This window comes from Eubalaena glacialis, chromosome 5 (assembly GCF_028564815.1).
Source record: "Eubalaena glacialis isolate mEubGla1 chromosome 5, mEubGla1.1.hap2.+ XY, whole genome shotgun sequence".
Lineage (NCBI taxonomy): Eukaryota > Metazoa > Chordata > Mammalia > Artiodactyla > Balaenidae > Eubalaena > Eubalaena glacialis.
Genome location: NC_083720.1, coordinates 109,847,170 through 109,869,060, shown reverse-complemented (window position 1 = coordinate 109,869,060; position 21,891 = coordinate 109,847,170). Strand labels below are relative to the sequence as shown.

General features: G+C 38.3%; 1 protein-coding gene across 1 annotated transcript in view; it reads right to left on the bottom strand.

The window, feature by feature from the left end:
- Positions 1-3,864: 3,864 nt before the first annotated feature.
- CPE (carboxypeptidase E) overlaps positions 3,865-21,891 on the bottom strand; it is a 79,769-nt gene continuing 61,742 nt past the window's right edge. Inside the window, exons 4-9 of the mRNA XM_061191574.1 lie at positions 20,960-21,077; positions 19,572-19,754; positions 13,412-13,551; positions 8,937-9,036; positions 6,244-6,362; positions 3,865-4,641 (exon numbers count right to left, since the gene is read on the bottom strand). Of these exons, the coding sequence (XP_061047557.1) occupies positions 4,543-4,641; positions 6,244-6,362; positions 8,937-9,036; positions 13,412-13,551; positions 19,572-19,754; positions 20,960-21,077 (759 nt within the window). The 3' untranslated portion in view covers positions 3,865-4,542. The remainder of the gene's footprint in view (positions 4,642-6,243; positions 6,363-8,936; positions 9,037-13,411; positions 13,552-19,571; positions 19,755-20,959; positions 21,078-21,891) is intronic.

The window sequence follows — 21,891 nt, the reverse complement described above, 5'->3', positions numbered from 1 at the left end:
CTGATTTTCGTTACCTAAAAAAATTTGGTCTTGTTGTTCACAGTCTGATCTGCTTAACGCTCAGCTCTCACATCCCCCATGTTCTTGTCTGCTCTAACCTGTAGTTTCAAACCAAATCAAAAACCTTAGTTCAGAGTTTACATTTATGCTAAGTTTATGTGAGGCAACAATGCAACATAACCTCCAAAAAAGGTAAGTATCATCCTAGAGATAAGAGAAGTACAGTATTCAGAATGCAAGAGGTGCTGGTCCCATTTCACTTTTGAAAAAAAAAAAAAAAGCACTACACCTAACATATTATTTATATCTCTTAAAGGTTTTAGGGATTCATCCATTCCTGAGTTCAGAACCAGCCAAAAAATAAGACACGGGAGACCAACAGGTTAAACTATCAGCTTTATTACTGATAAACTGATTGGAGAAAGTGACCTTAGATCTGTGGACAAAAGAGCCTATTAATACTGTACTCCTACAAGCCCTTCCTGCATCCCAGCGCACACACACAAAGCCTCCCTCAGTGCCCGGGGGAGAGTCTGCAGCTGCCTCTGCCTGGGGCAGGGAAGGGAGGGTAAGGGAAGATTACTGTCCTTTTATATTAATAGATTTGTTCCACCCAATTAGCTCACCAGTCATCACCTAACAAGTGAGTGGCTGGTTTCTCTGTAGGAAAGAGTGAGTGAGGGATGGATTAGAGGCCAAGAGTCTCATTCCAGTAGGGGTCCTTCAACATAGAAACGTTAACCAAATAAGGAGAGTCCTTCTCAACAACACTCAATTCTAGACTCCTCATCAGATAAAATCTGAGCATTTTGAGACAATGACCAGGATAGTTCGGACCTTTGAAACCCTGTATCATAATCACAAATTGCTGTAAGGGTAAGACTATGTGAAATTAACACCTTCCTTCCAACTGCTAAATGAGTGGTGGATTTGTCTGCATGGCCCTGTGGCAGAGGCCGACATTCTACTTGCCCCCCAGTATTTCCTGCATCCTGTTCAGTTAGGCAAGGCCATGTGACTAGTCCTGCCCAGTGAATTGTGAGCAGGACTGACGTGTCACCTGCAGCCTAAGGCAAGTCTGTTCTTGGTTCTTGGGTCTCTCTTACCCTCTGCTGCAGTGACCTGGGAGGTCCCATGTTCCAGATGGTGAGCTATGCTAGGTGGGGCCTCTGTCAACCTAGGTCTTAGGTGAATGAGAGAGACGTTCAAGAAGGCAAGGCCATGGCCACGGGGAACAATGAGGAAGGAAGTGCTTCCCAGAGTGTAGAATCAATTCTGAATCCAGGAATGTTCTTCATCCCCTGAAGAGGAGGCCTATAAAATATCTGTTCAGCAAGATTTCATAATTGCTGCAGATCAGTGATTGCTGGGCACCTCTTACTCCTTACCATTCTGAATGGAGTGCTGACTCTGTTCTGTCACTGTATGTTGGGTGTGAGGGATGCATAGAGCCTCTCTTTTTAGTTCATAAGTTTCTGGAGCAAGAGTGACCATATGCAGACCTCATACAGAGGCTATCATGGGACTCCTCAAAAATCCCAAACCTGAAGCTCAAAGCCTTGATTTGCTGTGACTTTAAGCTGCCTCCCCTGTGGAGGAGCTAGGTGAAATCTATATTTGGAAAAAGAAGAGCAAAGGTATGTTGGTGGCCAGAAGGAAAGACTAAGGTGGTGACAGTGTTGCTCACCAAATGCTCTGGTTCAACCAGGCTAAGCGCCGAGGTCTTGTCAATAAGCTGTGGACGGAAGTGACTCCAGGTATCTGTCCCTGCGTCCAAGACAAGAGACTAAGGAAACTTTATGTTGAGACAGCAGAGCCACAGCAGAGCCTGAAACATTCCTGGTGCGTCACTACACACTGCAGGACAACTTTCCTGGAGAGTTACAGGGACCTATAGGCATTTCATGAAATTACTAAGTTAAACCACTAAGATTTAGGGTTTTGCTTCTTACTGCAGCATAGCCTAGCTTATCCTGTCTGATATGAACCACAGGGAGCAGAATTCTGAAGTTCCTCAGAGATCAGTCCGGATCCTATTTTCCTTCTAACTCTATGGGCTCTTCCTAGAGGATCTTATACATTCTCATGACTTTAAATACCATCTATAGGTAGGTAAGCCTACTCCCAAGTTGCCCCTGGCAGTTCTGAATTGTACTTGCTGTCCTGGCAAAATTAGTTGTGCCCCTTTCATTCTCAAAACTGCCCTGGTTTGGATAATTAAATAATATAGCACCTTATTTATATGTCAACTACTGTCAAATCTCTATTTCCAATCCCAGGCCTCTTTTAGAGCTTCACACATAGACTATGCAGCCATACACGCAACACCTCCATTTGTATATATCACAAGCATAGGCATCTCAAGCTTAACATTTCCTATACTGAAATTTTTTCTTCTCACCTTTGCAATCTGCTGCTTCTCCAATATGCCACATGCCATGTACCCATTTGGTCAAGTTAGAAACATGATGTCATCTGTGACACCTGCCTCCTCATCACCCACATCCAATGTCTCACCAAGGCCTGTCAATTCCACCTCTGAAATACATCACAAACCACGCACATCTTCTCATCTCTACTGCCACAACCTGATCCAAGTCGCCACTATTCTGGGCCCTGCAATAGCTTCCTGACGTCTCTACTCTTGCTTCTACTCTGGACACAGCGGCAAGAATGACCTTTAAAACTTAAATTAGATCATGTCCTTTCCTAGCTTAAGACCATTCAGTGATTCTAAAAACAGAATCCCATAACCTCAATTCTGGTCCATAAGGTCCTGCATGATTTTGTACCTGTCAACTTTCCTGGCCTTTACTTCCCACCTCCCACATCTCTGCTCCAGTCATTCTGTCCTTTCTCTAGTCCTCCAGCAAGCCATGTTCTCTCCTACCCTAATGCATCTTCACCTACTCTTCCTTCTATCTGGCAGAGGCTGTTAGATGCTCACCAAAGATAATATTCTCTTCACTTACATAGGTGTGCTGCTAGACTACATTTCCCAGACTCCCTTGCAGTCATTATAGCCAGAGGATACAATTCTAGACAATATGATGTGATCATAAGTCACATATACCTCTTCCAGGCCTGGCCCATACAGACATCCCCCACATGCTCCTCCGTGCTCTTTCCCCTTTCCCATTGGCTGCAATGGAGATGACCACCAGGCAACTCTGGCAGCCACATGTAGAAGATGGAAGATCATCTGTCAGAATGAGACCCAGAATGACTGGGTGGAGAAAAGCTATCTCATCTTTCTGTCTTCTGCCCAGTACAGGTACCTGAGTAAGAAATACACTTCTATTGTGTTTAAGACAGTATATATTTGGGGGTCTACTATTACAATGGTTAGCACTATTTAATCAAAAACCTGTACCTGGAGCATTGCTCAACCATACCACCACCACCATGCACACACACACGCACCCCTACACTCAGTAACTCTGCATTGCTCACACCTACTCATAGCCTAGGTCTGGGCTTACATGCATTGAGAGGCCATGCCTGAATCCCCTCATCCACTCTAAATTAAGTTGTGCTGACATTCTCTTTCTCCACACACTAGTCCTTCCTGTCACTTTACTCCTCACAATGCTTAATTACATATTCATTTGTGTGTATATTTATTTAAAGTCTATGTCCACAACTGGTCCATAAGATCCATGGAATCAGAACCTTTTGTCCACCAAAATAATATACACAGAGCTTGCACTGTGCTTGGCATACAACAGTCACTTAATAAATTTAAAAATATACAGGATGAACCAATGAGAGGCCACTCTCAAGGGAATACATATGTTTTTTATCACAAGACCACAACTCTAGACCAAAAATCATAGAGAATTAAAATATAGATCATAGGGATTTTTTAATCTTTATTCTTTCAGAATGCAATTCTGGGACAATCGACAACCAAGAGAAACCCTACACTGTGAAGTAGTGTTAGCCAGCTGAATAATATAACAGTATTGCCCCGATATGTACAAGCAAGAAGTCAATTTCCATTCCTTTCAAAAAACCTCTTGCTAAACGTTTACATTTTCTTCCCATCAAGAATGCATTAACAAGATCATGCTTATATAGCTAGTCAGCACAAGAGACAAATGACAATTTACACAGGTCTGTTTAAGTCTTGCAGTAGAGTGCTCACAACTCAAGCTACAGCTGTTGACCTTTCTGATGGCATTCATTATGTGACATTGTCACCAATTACATTAAAAGGACTCACTAACTTTTAAAGGTAGAATTACTCAAAAAGTTCTGTATTGCAAATAACACACGGACTATTGCATCTACACCTAAAATGGCAAAATCACTTAAATCTCTTCTATGGTCCTCCGTGTCTTATATGTAGGAAAATGAACATAATAGACCAAGTTCTTATATTTTTACTTGAGTCTATTTTAAGTAATGCCTATTAATATTTAAATGATTACAAAATAAATCAATGTTAAATATTAACTGCACAAAATCTAAAAGAAAATGGCCATATTACATCATACTACACTATATAGATAGATTAAAAGCAGTTAATTAGAAGGCTTTTTAAAAATTTAAAGTTTCTGACATCATCTTCCACCATTCCATTAATTCTTCCTTCTCTTCTTCTTTCCTTTCAGAAAATGACTCCAGTTCAAAATCAACCTAAAGGAGAAAATAAGGATATACTGTTATCAAACTGATTACGTACTTTTTAAAACTGAGAAAAGAACAACAGGTTTAGAGTTTATTAAAATAAGCTCAATCCAGCCACCTGAATTAAAGTATATCCTAAAAAAACTCTCATGATAAGCAACAAGATACTTTTAGGGAAAAAGAATATCAAAAGCCATTATGTTTCAAATGTGCTTTGATCTAATAGCTTTCTAGAATTATTAGAAAGCAGATTATTTAGAGGCAGATTGTTTAAAGGCAGTTTTTCCCCCATAAAAAGATGTAACTTATAATTAGTTTTCTGCCTTTGACTATTCAGTGAGCTTCTCCTGCCAACCTTGAATTTTCTCCTAAAAGCTGGGGGAATATGGAAGAATGCAGTTCGGTGTCCTGGTGTTCCAAACCACAGGGTTCTGCTTTCTAGAACCTTGAATGTGCTAAAGAAACTGATGGAAATACACACATCTCCAAACCACCACGAAGGCCAGTAGTCCAGGAACTCAACTCTCCTATGAACTGGGCATCCTCATCAGGTCTATGGAGAATTCATACACTTCTGCACAAAGGACTATTCAAAATATGCAGCTCCAAACCCCAGTCCTCCCCGGGCCCAGGAGACAGCCATGACCCATTCCACGTGGATCTAAGAGTTCTTTGATCTGGCCACTCGAGCCTGTGGTTATTTAAGAAAGTGACTACTCAATACCTCCTTGAACTCACACGGGCTAGAAAGGCTAAGGGTCAAAATAGTTGAACCTTTTACAACCTGGCTCTGGAGCTACTTTTTTTCCAGGTTTTATTTGCCCAAATTTACCTCCTGATTTTAATACATATCCAGCCTAATATATACATACACACAATCGAAACCAAAGCAACAGTTAAAAACTCAGGATATTTAGTTTGCAAAACCAAGCATTTATACTCCAAACTTTGGAGACATAAACAAAAACACAATAAATTCTTTTCAAGCTTTTTAATTGGAAACTCTGTAGGCCATTCCATAGTAATGTAATACAAGGACAATAGTAAAATCCTTCTCTAAAAGAGTTTTGGTCTTATCACCATCACCTTCCTAGTAAAATAAATGGTATTTACTTAAATAGGTATCATTCTTGATAGTTCTTAGCATAGAGGGCCTTGCTCATAGTGTGTGCTTAATAAATGTTTAGTTAATGCCTAAATTTACCTTGCAGGCCTAAGTTATTTTTCCAAATACTTATTGAGTAAGGTATTATACTAGGTGCTAGGGATAAAAAGATAAATTGAACAGAATATTATTGAGATTGAAATCAAGGTCAGCAAATAAAAGCTTCATTTTTTTAAGGTTTTATTTGATTTTCTGGTGGATCTCTTCAAAAACTGAGAAATGGTAATAGAGCTTCACATTGAGTGGTATTAAATCAATCACTGAGCCCTTGGGCAAGTCACTTAACTTTGCTAGGCCTCAGTTTTCTCATCTTTTAACAGATGGATAACAGGATAATAATGGCTTCTATCTCACAGAATTATTATGAAAGCTAAATATAATCACTTAAACATGCCTGACCCATGGTAAGTGCTTAATAAATTTTAGCTATTATCACGATCACTTACCCTGACAGCGGGGCTATAAGGAACTGCTACTTTCTTTGTTATCGCCAGATAGCCTGGTGCTGAGGCTGTAACTTTATAGTTTCCAGGTACAAGCAATCTCCAGTAATCACCATCCTTTGCTGCAGGGCAACAAAATTTCAAGTCACAGGCACATATATGAAATGCATAGTTATGCCATCTAAGTTCAATTTTGATTCCCTGTTTTTAAAGTAGATGTTTATTGAATTTAATGAAATTCCATTGAAAAGAGCATGACACTCTCTAGAGGGCATCGTTACTTACAGCAATTTTACAGACACTAATGTTAAACTGTCTAATAAATCTTCTAATATGATGAATCATCATAATCATGTCAGGAGTAACACAGGTTAACGGATATATCAAGTCCCCAAGCAGTGGGATCCCACCATCTGGCACTGTGTTTTGATTCTTGCCGAGCATCTGGCTGTGAAGACCCGGCGGTCTGAGTCTAGGTCAGTGTCTCAGAAAGTGTGGCTGAAGGCACCTCGTCAGAAACCCTCAGGGACTTGTTAGAAATTTCAATTTCTAAAGACTCAGAATAGTTGGTCTGGCTGCCTTCTAGGAACTGCATTTTCAATCAGCCCTCCAGAGGATTTCTGTTCCCATTCCTCCCCTCACACCCCCGTCCTCTCCTTGAGCAGCTTAGGTTCCTGGGCACCCCAGTCAATGACACACATATCCTTCAACCTATGTGCTGTTCCGCACCTGCTTATAGGCCTGGCAAACCACCAGCGCTGGGTAACACCCACCGCCTCTACTCTCTGCCTGCCCCTTTGGCTGCGAGGGGCTGGGGAAAACACACACCCATGCTGAGCTGTCTCCTGTCCACAAACACCAGCCTTCCACAGGCCCTGGTCCTGCCCTGTCTTCCTCCCGAGCCCTTTCACTCTCCTATTTCCTAGATTAGTGTGCATCAATCACCTGGGAAACAGTAAAGTACAAATTCTAATTCACTGGCTCTGGGATGAGGCCTGAGCTTCTGCATTTCTGACCAGCTCCAGGTGATGATGAATTCAGCTGCTGGTAGGGGTCATACTCTGAATACCAAGGACCTAGTGGACAGTCTCCCTTTTTCTAACACCTGTAAAGCATCCTCTTCATCCTCACTCTCTGTTGATGCTTCACATTGTATTTCATTGTGAATATGGAAACCATCAGAAAAAAATAAACCCCCATCACCATCTCTTCCATTCTACCTCTGGACTCTACATCTCCTTTCAGCTAGTGCCTCATTTATCCTCTTCGCTTTACAGCAAAATCTCTGGAAAGACTTGTAAATACTCTTCATTTCAAATGTGTCTCCTCCTCTCTCCTTAGACCCTCCCCAATCGGGCTCCGCTGGTCCACTGAAATAGACTCATCAAGACTCTCCACTCTTCCTTATCCACAAGATTCTCCACGCTGCCTCATTCCTGACACTTTTCACACTCTCTCCCTCCTGAAACATTCCAGCCTTCCCGAACAAGGCACTGGGTTTTCTCTCCACCTTAGACCCCGTTGCTCATCCCTCCCTACTACCTCACCCTGCCCTAGAAAAGCTGCAGTGTCCCAGAGCCCACTCCTCAGATTTCATTCCTTTCTACCTATAATTATTCCCAACGTCCAGATTTTTCTAAATTTTTCACATCTGGAATACAGAGAAAATAATGTTTGTATGTTACGCTAGAGTTAACACAAGCAGTTACTTGTGGCCACAGGGGACATGGCCTGGGTCCTTCAGGAGCCCCTCCCTGTGGGCAAAGGGAGCAATAATTTGGCACAGGTTCTGGCATATTGGTCTGGAAGCTGGGCTGGCACTTCATGGGGTGTTGATAAGTATTGTTTAATGAATAAATAAATGGAGTTTTAGAGAACAAATATTCAGGATTAAAAAATACAAATTATAAATGTGGAGGTTAAGAAACAGGTAATGGTATAGGATGTTTGGGCACTAAAGGTTAATTAATGCTAAGGTCTACAAACATGTAGAGTTTATAGCTAAAAAGATATTACTGTTGTTGAAAAGATCCCAACAGATGAGAGTTACACTAAAATGAGCTGGATAGATATTTATTAACAGGAGTAGGTAGGTTTGCCAGGAAAATACATCATTTTCCCCAAAGTAGGAAAATGGAAATGGGGCTTTAAACTTAGAAATAACTAACATCAACCTCAATCCTGTAACATCCTGTTCAGCCTTGAATACATCTGGATTTATGATACAGATTAAATGAAGAAATGGATGGGAAATCCTAGACACACAATACACCGGCAGTTACCGTCCTTCCTACTCCTCTGTTCCCTCCTGAGGTTCACCAGTTAACAGCTCATTAGTACTTCTTCTTAGGAGAGATCAGTATTTTAATTCCAGCTGGTTCATCTTCCTTTGCCTCAACAACTGCAAAGACTCCCGCAGATGGCCCCGCCTCGCAGCTCTGGGGTGAGATAGCTGAGGAAAGGGCGCCACCTGCTGTACCCCAATTTCTAAGCGCAGCAGCCATCCTGAGTAATTGCCTGACCTGCTCCCCAGAAAAAATTTAACTAGATCAAAGCTGGGGGGAGAGATGGGGTAAAGAGACATGAGGCATTTAATTGTTTTGCTTAGAACAGTGTAAGAAGTATAACTATGCTAAGAAGTAACCACGCTCTCGTGTGCAATACTAGAGCCTCCGATCACGGCAGAGAACACCCACCAGATGTGACATCATGGTCTATTCCTTCCACGGAGATGGTTGCATTGGCAATTGGGTTACCCTGAAGGTCTCGGACAAATCCTTTAACTCCTCGGTGTATCTGTGATGGTCAAGAACAACCAAAAAATCTGTATTAGAAACGACCTAAAAACATGCTTCAATCAAACATCTCCTTATTTTTTAGCAAAATACTGCGGATCCCCACTGTTTAAGAATCAAAACAAGCTAAAAAAAAGCCGCTGAATTTTCTGTGTACTCTTTACTCTGCTTTTCCACAAGTAGACAAATGAGAAGTAACCCCCTGAAAACTGACATCTTGTTCTGAGTCAAAGAAGACTTTGAAGTACCTTCCAAACCACCAAAACAAAAACAAAACAAAAAGGTCTGTCAATGTGTAAAACAGTTCTGGTCTTAGCACATTTCATTGCTTTCTATTTTAAATTTGGTCACTTGCGTATACTTTATATGGCAGCTGTCAGTTAAAAAGATAACCACATTACAGCCCTTCAATACTTTTTACTTCTAGATAAAAGAATATATACACTGTGAATACTTTTGCATTAAACCCATTAATAACATCATTTTGGTTGATAATCAGTGCATGAAAGGTCAGTGAACTTACTAACTGAAAACTGGGTAAAAATGGAAGAGTTTTTACTGAGACAAGCCCCTGAATTAAGTTGCTGTCATCAACTAACTACTGCAATACAAACTACAGAAACAGCTTTATTTTTAAATGATAATTCAACTAAGTCAATATGTATTTGAAGTGACGGAGAGTCCCTTAAGGTCTCTGAGAAGGTACTGCTTCTGAAATATCAAATGATAATCTGTTAAGCTTGATTACCTAACAAAACGTCCCCCTCCCCAATGCTCCAGTTGCTCCTCACTCATCTGGCCCCAGAAAATGAATTTTCTTTTGCTACTGATGATATTTGAATATTTCCCTACAGAAAGTAGAATAAGTCTCATGCGTCCCTTTGTCACTGGAGAATAAATTTGGCAGTGGTACAATGTTTTATCAAAGAGATAGCCCTGGATATCAGCAAATTTTTTTTTCATTTGCTATTTTTTTAAAAAGCAAAACCTCTGAAACTCTATAAAAGTAACACACAATTCTTTTCTCTAAAGGCAATTTACCAATGGTAAAAAGCTATACATGTTGTCAGTAATAATAAATAATATTTTAATGGCAACCAGTATAGTGAGAAGAGAGTAAACACTTTTTTAAAACAAAAAGACATTCTTAGACTTTTCCCCAAGACTTACCTATGGATTAGCTAACCAAAATTGTAAGAGACTGAAATTTAGCCGCTGGAAACAAGAAAAGTTAGCTTTCTGAATGAAATTCACATGGTAAAAGTCATTGGGATCAGAAAAATTGTGGAGATGAATTTATTCATCTTGAGGCACTATAATCCTGATATATTATAAACCTTAAAGAAATGAAAGTTTGAAACTTCCTCATCTTTGGAAAATAAATCAATCATTTCAAAAACATATAATGCACCTACATTAGGCACAAATATACCCAGTTAATATTCATAACTTTACTTTTTTCTGCCTCTGCAACCCAAGACTTAAATTACAGTATGTGATTAACAAATAGTTAAATAAGTAAATGTCTATCTCTGATATGCCAATTGTGGAGCACAATATTTCTGTTTGAAATTTTCCACTGTAGGAATAAATCTCAACTGAAGTGTTATAGGCTGTCACGACTCCACAAGAATGCAGACTGGAAAATACTGTCACTTTATGACTTTTGCAAAAGAAATCCCAGAAGTTCAAATTTCACTCATACCTGGGGAAGCTATTTTACTACACTTGTCCTTCCTATAATTCTCTCTCCCCAGATTCCAGGACATTTCAATCAACCAAGGCTTAAAAAAAAATTCCAGAATATTCTTCATTGTTACTAGAATTGTTTATGTCAATAGCCCTTAAATCCTCAAATACTTAAATGCCCCCCAGAGAGCTTGCTGAAATGGAGACTCCGGGGTCCTGCCCTGCTAGGAGTGTGATTCAGTGTTGGGACAGGAAACTCGTTTTTAACAAGAATCTAGATGATTCTGATGCAGGTGCTCATGAACCATTCTTGAAAAATTCTTTGGAAATTTTGAGAACTAGATGGTTCCAAAGCTATTGTGTGGGAGCTCTTTTTAGCAAACTATTTACCCTAATTCACTTTACAGTTCCAGTTCCTGCAAACATTCCTTTAAAACTCTGCAAGAGATTTCCTCTCAACCAATTACTGAATTCTAATCACCTACTTTCCATGAGTTGTAAAATTAGTCCACACTTAGATTTTAGGCCCAGGTTTTCAATCATTAATCACCACCATATTGTTCCATTGTCAAGAAAATTTCAACACAGAACTTCTGGCAGTCTTCACTGATCTTCCGCCAGCCTTTGATTCCCTAAACTAGAGTGTCCTCCGAGGCAAGCTGTGTGAGCTCACTGCAAATACAACTCTTACTGCTTCTATATAGTCTGCACCATAACACTGATGTCATGCCAGGGTGGGTCACAGGTATCTGTGGACAGATCAAATTCTCATTCCAAGTGGCATAAAACAGGACTGTATGACCCGGCCCCTCTTCTTTTCAGCTTATTCTTATATAAATTGTAACAGCTTTTAGATGAATTAATGCACCTGCCACCATAAATATGACAAGCATTCTCCTCTTTCTAATGGCACACATTTGGGTTTTGTTTTATATTGAATTTTTTTCTCAAGAACTAAGAGAGAACTTAAGTAGCAGCTGAACTAGTTTTTTAATTGTTGACAGGGTAATAATCTTATTGACATGGACTACAGGGAATCCTATAGCATAGCTCCAAGAAGCCTTTTCTGAACTGGCAGGACTGGGTTAGGGACCCTTCTGTGTACTGCCATTGCTCTTTATTTTAGCATTTATCATCCTCTCTTGTAATTAGGTACTGACATCTGAACCTCACTAATACAAAGCCTTCTTGAGGGCAGTCACTCTCCCCAGTACCTCACAGGGTACCTAGGACATGAAAATAGCTTAATTTTTGTTGAAGAAATATGTACATAAAATGAAAAGCATTGTATTAAGGAGGCATTCTTTGATACCTAGGCAAAGAACACACCAAATCGGCCCATCTTACTTCCTCTGCCTAAAACTATATGTTTAAATTTTGCTCTTAAAAGGTCCATCCAAATATAGCTCTCCTCAAAGGACATTCTACAGGGGTACCCACTAAGGTTGTTCCAGGGTCAACATGGCTAATTATCCTTAGTTTTGTTGTTGAAAAATGCCTTTTTATGTTAACATGCAGCAGGATCCCACTGATTAAAAAAATCCTGTGTAATGGGTGTTTTTTAATCACTGTCTGTCATCAGTGGATCTATTCCATGATAATCTCTTTTGGTAAGGTATTATATGTATACTTGACATGTGTAAAAGAATTCTTAAGCTGATTTTACATTTTTTAATGCACTGGGTTCATGTGTATATGTTTATATGTACCTATATATGCAAACAACTACCTGTCTATTTAACAGCATCTGTTTATGTCAAATTAGCTTAAACATTAGTCTGGACTACCTGCTAGCATATGAAACTAACATCACTCTCCCTGACTTTGGGTGTAAATGGCCGCATACAGAATGGAATGTGAAATTGTCAAGGCACTGCAGGCAAAGAACAGAGTCCTTAGGGCTTTCCCACCAGCACTGCCCCTGGTGCCAGTGTCTACCTGGTACAGAGGGCTAGGGCTATCAGGCACTGACCTGGGTTAAGTCTGAGTAGGTAGGTATTTTATTCTGACACATTGTGAGATTCCCCCAAATTCTGTACAGTGACTCTCTGGTAAAGATCTAAGCTTATGTCATGAGAGGCAACATGGCATGGTGATTCTGGAACTAGACATCCTGGCTGTTTAACTTCTCTGTGCCTCTGATTCCTCATTTTTAATTCAGGGATGATGATGATGAGGGAGTAGAAGATGATAATGGATCCAGCTGAGTCTAGGGTGAGACAAGTGAGGCATGTCGGGCACAGAATTTAAGGAGATACTCACACCCCGGTGCTGATCCTATACCTGCATGACCCTGAGAGTGAACGGCTCCTTAAATTTGCATCCCAGGTGCCTCACTTACCTCATTCTAGTTCTGGTCCTGCCTCAGATGCCTGACAGACCCAAGGTGATAAGGGTGGAGGAGGATCCTAGGATTGCCCTTGCTTAGTGCAATATGAAAGAAAGTAGGGTGTGACCTCACTTCTCCACAACTCTCCAGTTTAATCAGTTCTCAGTGAATATTCATGAACCACAAAACCTATGACAAATGAAAGCCTATTTGAATCACTACTGACACATTTTCCAAACGCAGCATCCTCATTCTGGGTCAGATGGAGTCCCGTAGGCTGGGATCCTCTTAGGAGACTATTGTACTCCAGGTTTAAATGTTCTTAAATCTCCCATTTTATGCTAGAGACTGTGTTTACCTGCTGAATGTAGCTAATGAGGGAGTTTTTGTTATCTTCCCAGTAGCTCTTCAAAGTCTCTTCAGGTGGAAACTTTTCACAGCTAAGCTCCACGGTAATCTCAAAGCAGTTGCTGCTGAGGTAATTGAAATCTTGCATTCCTGCCAAAAAAAACAAATGGAAAGTCAAAATATGCATGTGGTGACTAAAACTCTACATAGACTGCTCTGCTGAGGGCCAAGTAAAAGATGTACCAACCAGTGCATCTTGGGGAGACTGTGGGAAATCGCAAGTGAAATCACCTACCATAAGTGATGGAACAACATACTTGGGAAATAGTTACCACCTCACAAGCACAAACTCTCTCAGGTTCTTAAGCAGTCATTTAGTGTAACGCATTGCTGTTATACAGCGCTAAAGCAAGTATCAGCCACATTCCACAATGCTGGAATCAGCTTTGAAGACTGAGAGTGATGTCATCAAAATGGTGAAACAGGAGTTTTCTACTGTCTTCCCTCCCCAAAGAACACCAATTTTGACAATTACCCATGAATAGAGTGCCTTTGTGGAAGTTCAGGAATCTAATGGAAAAGTTAAAGCACATCACTGGAGAAAAAAAAAATCCAAGCTTGGACACATTGACGGGAGTAAGAGGAACAGTTTCACTTTACCTGCATCACCCCCTTCTCTAAGGTGGCACAGCTCAGTGCCAAAGAGACCTAATTTAGTGATATTCAAACATATAAAAATATACAACACACTGGTAAAGGTAAGTATATAGTCAGACTCAGAATATTCTAATACTTTAATATGGTAGTGTATTAATCACTTAACTCTAGTATAAAGGTTTAAAAATATTAAAAAATAACAATAGCTACAATAATTTGTTCATAGATACTTAAAATGGTAAGATGTAAATTGTGACATCAAAACATAAAATGTGGGGGGAAGGAGGTAAAAGGGTAAAGTTTTTGTTTGCAATCAAAGTTAGGTTGTTGACAGCTTAAAATGGACTGTTATGCTATAAGATGTTTTATGTATGCCTCATGGTAACCATAAAGCAAAAACCTATGGTAGATTCAAAAAAAGCTAAAGAGAAAGGAATCAAAGCATACCATTGCAGAAAATCATCACTTCACAAAGGAAGAGAGCAAGAGGGGAAGAAAGGAACAAGGGAACTGCAAAACAGAAAACAATAAAATGGGAAGTCGTCATCAATATTTTAAATGTAAATAGATTAAATTCTCCAATCAAAAGGCATAGAGTAGCTGAATAAATAAAAAAATAAGACCCAACTATAAGGCGCCTACAAGAAACTCACTTCAGCTTTAAGAACACACATAGGCTCAAAGTGAAGAGATGACAAAAAATATTCCATGCTTATGGAAACCAAAAGAGAGGAGAGGTAGCGATACTTATCTCAGACAAAATACAGTTTAAGCCAAAAACTGTAACAAGAGACAAAGAAGGTCATTATATTTTGATAAAGTGGTCAATTCGTCAAAGGATATAACTATCAAAAATATATAAACACTCAACATTGGAGCATCTAAATATATTAAGCAAATACTAACAGGTCTGAAGGGAGAAATGACAATAGTACAATAATAGTAGGGGACTTCAGTACCCCACTTCCAATAATGGATAAATAGATCATCCAGACAGAGTATCAGTAAGGAAACACTGGCCTTGAACTATAGTTTATACCATATGAACCTAACAGACATACAGAACATACCATCCAACAGCTGCAGAATAAACATTCTTCTCAAGCATACATGAAACATTCTTCAGGGTAGATCATGTGATAGGTCACAAAACAAATCTCAGCAGACTTAAGTAGACTGAAATCATACCAAGTGTCTTTTCCAACCACAGTGATACAAAACTAGAAATCATAACAAGAGTAAAACTGAAAAATTCACAAACATGTAGAAAAGTAAACAACACACTCTTGAACAACCAGTGGGTCAAAGGGAAGCCAAAATATCTTGAACAAATGAAAACAGAAACACAACCTGCCAAAACTTATAAGATGCAGCAAAAGCAGTCCTAAGAAAGAAGTTTATTATGATAAATGCCTACATTTAAAAGAAAAAAGAAATATGTAAAATAAACAATTTATTCCTACAATTCAAAAAACTAGAAAATTAACAAACCAAGCGCAAAGTTGGCAGAAGGAAGGAAATAATAAGGATCAAAGCAGAAATAAATGAAATAGAGGCCAGGAAAATAATAGAAAAGATAAACAAATCTAAGGGCTGGTTTTTGAAAAGATAAACAAAATAGACAAACCTTTAGTTAGACGTAACAAGAAAAAAAAAGAGAGGGGACTCAAAAAAATCAGAAAATAAAAAGGAGACATTTCAACTAATACCATACAAATACAAAGGATCATAAAAGACTACTGTGAACAATTATAAGCCAACAACTGGATAACCTAGAAGAAATGGATAAATTCATAGAAACATACAACCTACCCAGACTGAACCATGAAGAAATAGAAAATCAAAACAGACCAATTACTGGTAAGGAGATTGGATCAGTAATCAAAAACTTCCTAAAAAGAAAAGCCCAGGGTCAGATGGTTTCACTGGTGAATTCTACCAAACATTTAAAGAAGAATTAACACCAATCCTTATCAAACTCTTCCAAAAAACTGAAGAGGAGGGAACACTCCCAAATTCTTTTTTACAAGTCCAGCATTATGCTGATTCCAAAGCCAGATAAGGACACTACAGGAGAAGAAATTACAGGCTAATTATCATGATGAATACAGATGCAAAATTTCTCAACAAACACTAGCAAACTGAATTCAACAGTACATAAAAAAAAGTCATACACCATGATCAAGTGAAATTTATCCCTAGGATGCAAGGATGGTTCAACATACACAAATCAACAAATGTAATATACTGCATTAATAGAATGAAAGATAAAAATGATATCATCATCTCAAAATATGCAGAAAAAGCATTTGAAAACATTCAGCATTTTTTCATGATACCCTCAACAGATTGGGTATAAAAGGAACATATCTTAACATAATAAAGTCCATATATGACAACACCACAGCTAACATCATACTCAATGGTGAAAGATTTAAAGCTTTTCCTCTAAGATCAAGAACAAGACAAGGGTGCCTACTCTCACCATTCTTATTCAACTTAGTGCTAGAAGTTCTAGCCAGAGAAATGAGGCAAGAAAAATAAATAAAAGACATCCAAGTTGGAAAGGAAGAAGTAAAATTATCTCTGTCTGTAATGATATGACCTTATGTATAGAAAACCCTAGAGACTCCACAAACACACACACACACAAAGAAAAAAAAAAGTTGGGACTAATAAAATAATTCATAAAAGTTGCAGGATACCAAATCACCATACAAAGGTAAGTTGCATTTCTATATGTTAACAACAAACTATCCAAAAAAATATAAAGAAATCAATCTCATTTACAATAGCCTCAAAAACTATAAAATACTTAGGAATAAATTTAACCAAGGAGATGAAAGAGCTGTACACTGAAAACTGTAAGACATTGACAAAAGAAATTGAAGAAGATACAAAGATAATGGAAAGATAGCCCATGTTCATAAATTTAATATTGTTAAAACATCCATACCACTCAAAGCTATCTATAGATTCAATACAATCCCTATCAAAATTCCAATGGAATTTTTCACAGAGATGGGGGAAAAAAAACAATCCTAAGATTCATATAGAGCCACAAAAGACAATGACTAGCCAAAGCAATCTTGAAAAAGAAGAACAAAGCTGGAGGCATCACACTTCCTGATTTCAAACTATACTACAAAGCTAAAATAGTGAAAACAGTAATGGTACTGGCATAAAAACAGACACACAGACCACTGTAATAGAATCAAGAGCCCAGAAATAAACCCTGATATATACACTCAACTAATATTTGACAATAGAGCCAAGAATACTAAATGGGAATAAGACACAGTCTCTTTAATAAAAAGTTTTGGGAAAACTGGATACACATGTGCAAAAGAATGAAATTGGACTTTTATCTTACGCTATACACTTATATTAATTCAAAATGGATTAAAGGCTTAAATGCAAGACCTGAACTGTAAAGCTCCTAGAAGAAGACAGAGAAAAAGCTCCCAATACTGGCCTTAGTAAAGTTTTTTGGGTATGACACCAAAAGCACAAGCAATAAAAGCAAAAATTAATAAGTGGGACTGCATCAAACTGAAAGCTTCTGCACAGCAAAGGATACGGTCAACAAAATGAAAGGGCAACTTAAGGAATGGGAGAAAGTATTTGTAAATTATATATTGCATAAGGAGTTAATATCCAAAATACATAAGGAACTTATACAACTCAACATCAAAAAAAACCAAACAACCTGATTACATAATGGGCAGAAGACCTGAATAGACATTTTTCCAAAGAAGACACACAGGTGGCCTACAGGCACGTGAAAAGATGCTCAACATCATTAGTCATCAGAGAAATGCAAATCAAAACCAAACTGAGATATCACCTCACACCTGTCAGAATGGCTATCATCAAAAATAACACAAATAACAAATGTTGACAATGATGCAAAGAAAAAGGAACCCTCCAACACTGTTGTTGGGAATTTAAATTGGTGCAGCCACTGTGAAAAACATTTTGAAGGTTTCTAAAAAAACTAAAAATAGAACTATCATATAGCCCAGCAATTCCACTCCTGAGTATAAATCCAAAAAAAACAAAAACACTAATTCAAAAAGTTACATGCACCCCAATGTTCATAGCAGCATTATTTATAATTGACAAGATATGGAAGCAACCTAAGTGTCCATCAACAGATCAATGGATGAAGATGTGGTATATTTACACAATGGAATACTACTTAGCCATAAAACAGAATGAAATTTTGCCATTTACAGCAACATGGATGGAGTTGGAGGGTATTATGCCCAGTGAAATAAGTTAGACAGAGAAAGATAAATACTGTATGATATCACTTATATGTGGAATCTAAAAAATAAAGCTGTGAATATAACAACAACAACAACAAAACAGACTCACAGATATAGAGAACAAACTAGTGGTTACCAGTGGGGAGAGGGAAGCTGGGGGCAAGATAGGGGTAGGTGATTAAGAGGTACAATTACTATATATAAAATAAGCTACAAGGATATATTGTATAGCACAGGGAATACAGCCAATACTTTATAATAACTATAAATAGAGTACCACCTTTAAAAATTGTGAATCACTATGCTGTACACCTGTAACATATAATATTGTACATCAGCTATACCTCAATTTTTTAAAAAAACAGAATAAACATATATCAGAAAGAAAAAATCTGGAAGAATATTTTTCTCAGGGCATAATTCAACCAAAAAAAAAAAAAAAGCATATTAAACAAACCAAAATCCTATAATTAGTCACTGCTGCTACTGTCCTAAATTCTCTTTTCACTTCCAGGTAGGCCACAGAAAATTGTTCTTAGGCAGAGGAAAAAAAAATCAGTATCTTTACATTTCACTCTTCATCCTTGGTAGAGGCAATATTACACAACTATGAGTGATCCAGGTAGCCCGAAAAATGAGAGCTCTTCAAAGTCCATACTAGAACAGATTGCCACATGAGCTGCCTTGGTGTCTAGAGATGCTTCCTCCAGCTGTGCTGAAGTGGGCTTTTCCCTTTTCAGACCCAATAAAAGGTGAAGTGCTTCCTGATCTAATAATAGTGTTTACTGCAGCAGTGAATACAAAATAAACATTCCACATGAAGTGAAATTTTTTAAATAAAAACAAACGGTATGTGGACCAAGATACACTAAAGGCCAAAGCCAGCCCTCTAAAATATACATTTACCTACAATCGAAGCATGACTAACATATAACCGGGATGGTATCTTATTCCTTAAGGCCAGAATTTGAAAAGTAGGGTAATTAACAATATTCAATCTATATTTTCCCAGCGGATGTCTTCAGTTCGTTTACTACAGCTCTTCAATTAGCATCTTGATTCTTAAAAATCAACAAAAAACTATACATAGCAATCATTCATACAGAAAGCAGACTAATTTTAATGGATTAACTATAGGTTCAGTCTATTTCTTAATGATTGAAGATTGAAGTTTCCCTAAATGTAAACGGCAATTATTTTTTAAAAGCCACTAATCACATAAAGAGCGAAAGGGAAACTCGCCTCCAGGCACGCTGTACCACGCTGCGCCGTTGGTCGTTCCTTCTACGAAGCTGCTGTCATCATCATTCTTGCGACACGGGGGCCGATCCGGGTCCGACATGGGGGGGTTGAAGGACGAGTACGCCCGCGCCAAGCTTTGGAAGATGTCATCATCTGGGCAGGAGCTGTATTCATGAGCGCTACCTGGAAAATAAACCCACAAGACTAAAGAAACTGACACAGGCTGAGGAGCACTGCGTGTTTTCTGAAGAGTGATTTGGTGTTGATCTCTTGCTGACGTATTTTTTAGCTACATCACTATGGGAAAGGAGTGAAGGTTTACGTACTCAACAATTACACCTTAGTTTTTAGGTGGTATAACATCCACTCCTAATACCACAAAGCAGAAACTGGGTAGAATGTACATTCTGCTTATGAATTGAAAGCTTCACAAGAAAAGGTGACAAGTTCATAGTAAATGGGACTTGGGAAGACAGCAAGATTTCCATTGTTAACTCCACAGGCACTATGAACCACTCTCACACATATTTTTCAGTATCTAAATGTACAGTTTTAAAAAATCTCCTATGTGTATTACTGAAATAAATAATATCTATTTTAGTACACGGTATTCTTATTCTGTATTATCAACTATGCCAGTCCTTTAAATTTCCAGCTATTGACAAACCACAAAATCTCCAAATTTTAAGGATGTTTTACCAAAGACTCTTCAAAACTCAGTTTCCAATACCTACAGTTATCCTGTGTTTACAAAGACCTAACTTTTCAAAGGCTCCTGAGAATCCATTCAAAGCAGGAAATTTCCTGGAACAACAAGAATTAGGCTGATAATATCTATGTGGCTAAAGTTTGCTGTGCTTAACTAAAACTAGTTAAAGCTTAACTAAAACTAGTTAAAGGAAACCAGAGCATCACTTCCCCTCCCTGACACCACCAAGAAACAGTTCCAAATGCAGAAGTGTGAGCGCACAAAAAGACACATGCAGAGATGTATATGGGCCCTGATGGAGCGCCAAAAGGCTGCCTCCATTTTTAAGCTATCTTGTACATAAACCTACATAAATTCCATTATTCCTCCATTTTACCAGAGTCTAAGAGTGACCCAAGTTCATGACTTCTGTTTTCTTCCTTTCTCTTCTCTAAGTATTCAGTCAAGATCATGTTTCTCTTCACCTAAACTTTTTTTTTTAATTTATAGTCTTTTTCTGCCAGATATATATGCCAATACCACATGAAATAGGGGATATTCCAGTTCAGTAGATGTATTTCTACAGGCAAAATCAGTGAATGACCAGTCCCTTAAAAGAATATTACAGAAATCATCCAATAAACTCTTGTAAACGAATTGTAAACCTTGAACCAATTAGAGAAGCAGGAGGGACACCTACCGCTCCGCGTCTCATCATATGGGTAATTAGCCACAAGGTCTCCTCCATGAAGATTGGCCGATAGCACAAAAGGAATATCCATAATCCAATGAATGACAGCCTTGGTCTCAGGAGCAAGCTGTATTAAAGATTAGAGATTAAAAGGATTCTAAATGTGGCAGTCATTGGTGGGATCACTTGACAGAAAAGACATAGAAAAGGTAAAAACAACAACAAAAACCAAAAACAACAACTGAAAGCTGGTCATATTCCAAGCACTCTGTGATTGTTTTCGTAGAAAAAAAGAAAGGAGCAGCATTCCCCATCTCTATCTTTCTCAGACTTATAAAAAATATTTCGATTTCCTTGAAAGTTCTACTTAAAAGCTGCCAGCTTTTCTTTCTTTGTAACTTGAAAAATAGCATACAAATCACTTACAAATTTGGGCACAACTCCATCTGATCTTTGTTAATAATAACTAAGGATAAGACAAGGAGAAAAGAAAATAGCTGAGCCGCAGAACAGGGTTCTTTCTCTGTGGTGGTGCAACTGAAGAAACATATGGTAGATTTTCCTTCCAATTTTTGCTTACTATTTTTCCAATTCTCTTCAACTGCTTTAAACATTTTTCCTAAGAGAAAAATTAAATTGGGTCTCTTCCAGATTTCACCATCAAATAGTTTACTTTGGGATGATCATCTTAAATTTTAAAACAAAGGCAAAAGTTTCAGGAATTCATGTTGTCTTTTGAATGATTCACAGCCCCTCATACCTTGGAAGCAAAACAAAGGAGGAAAGAAATTTATACCAAAGAATTAAACTGAGCTAAAAGCTTGATACTTTTATGTGATGAGTTTTTAATAGCAACTAGGAAGACTCTCAAACTACCAAGTACCTCTCTGATTAAAAAAAAAAAAAAAAAGCTTTTTACTGGAGATGTGATTCATATTGTT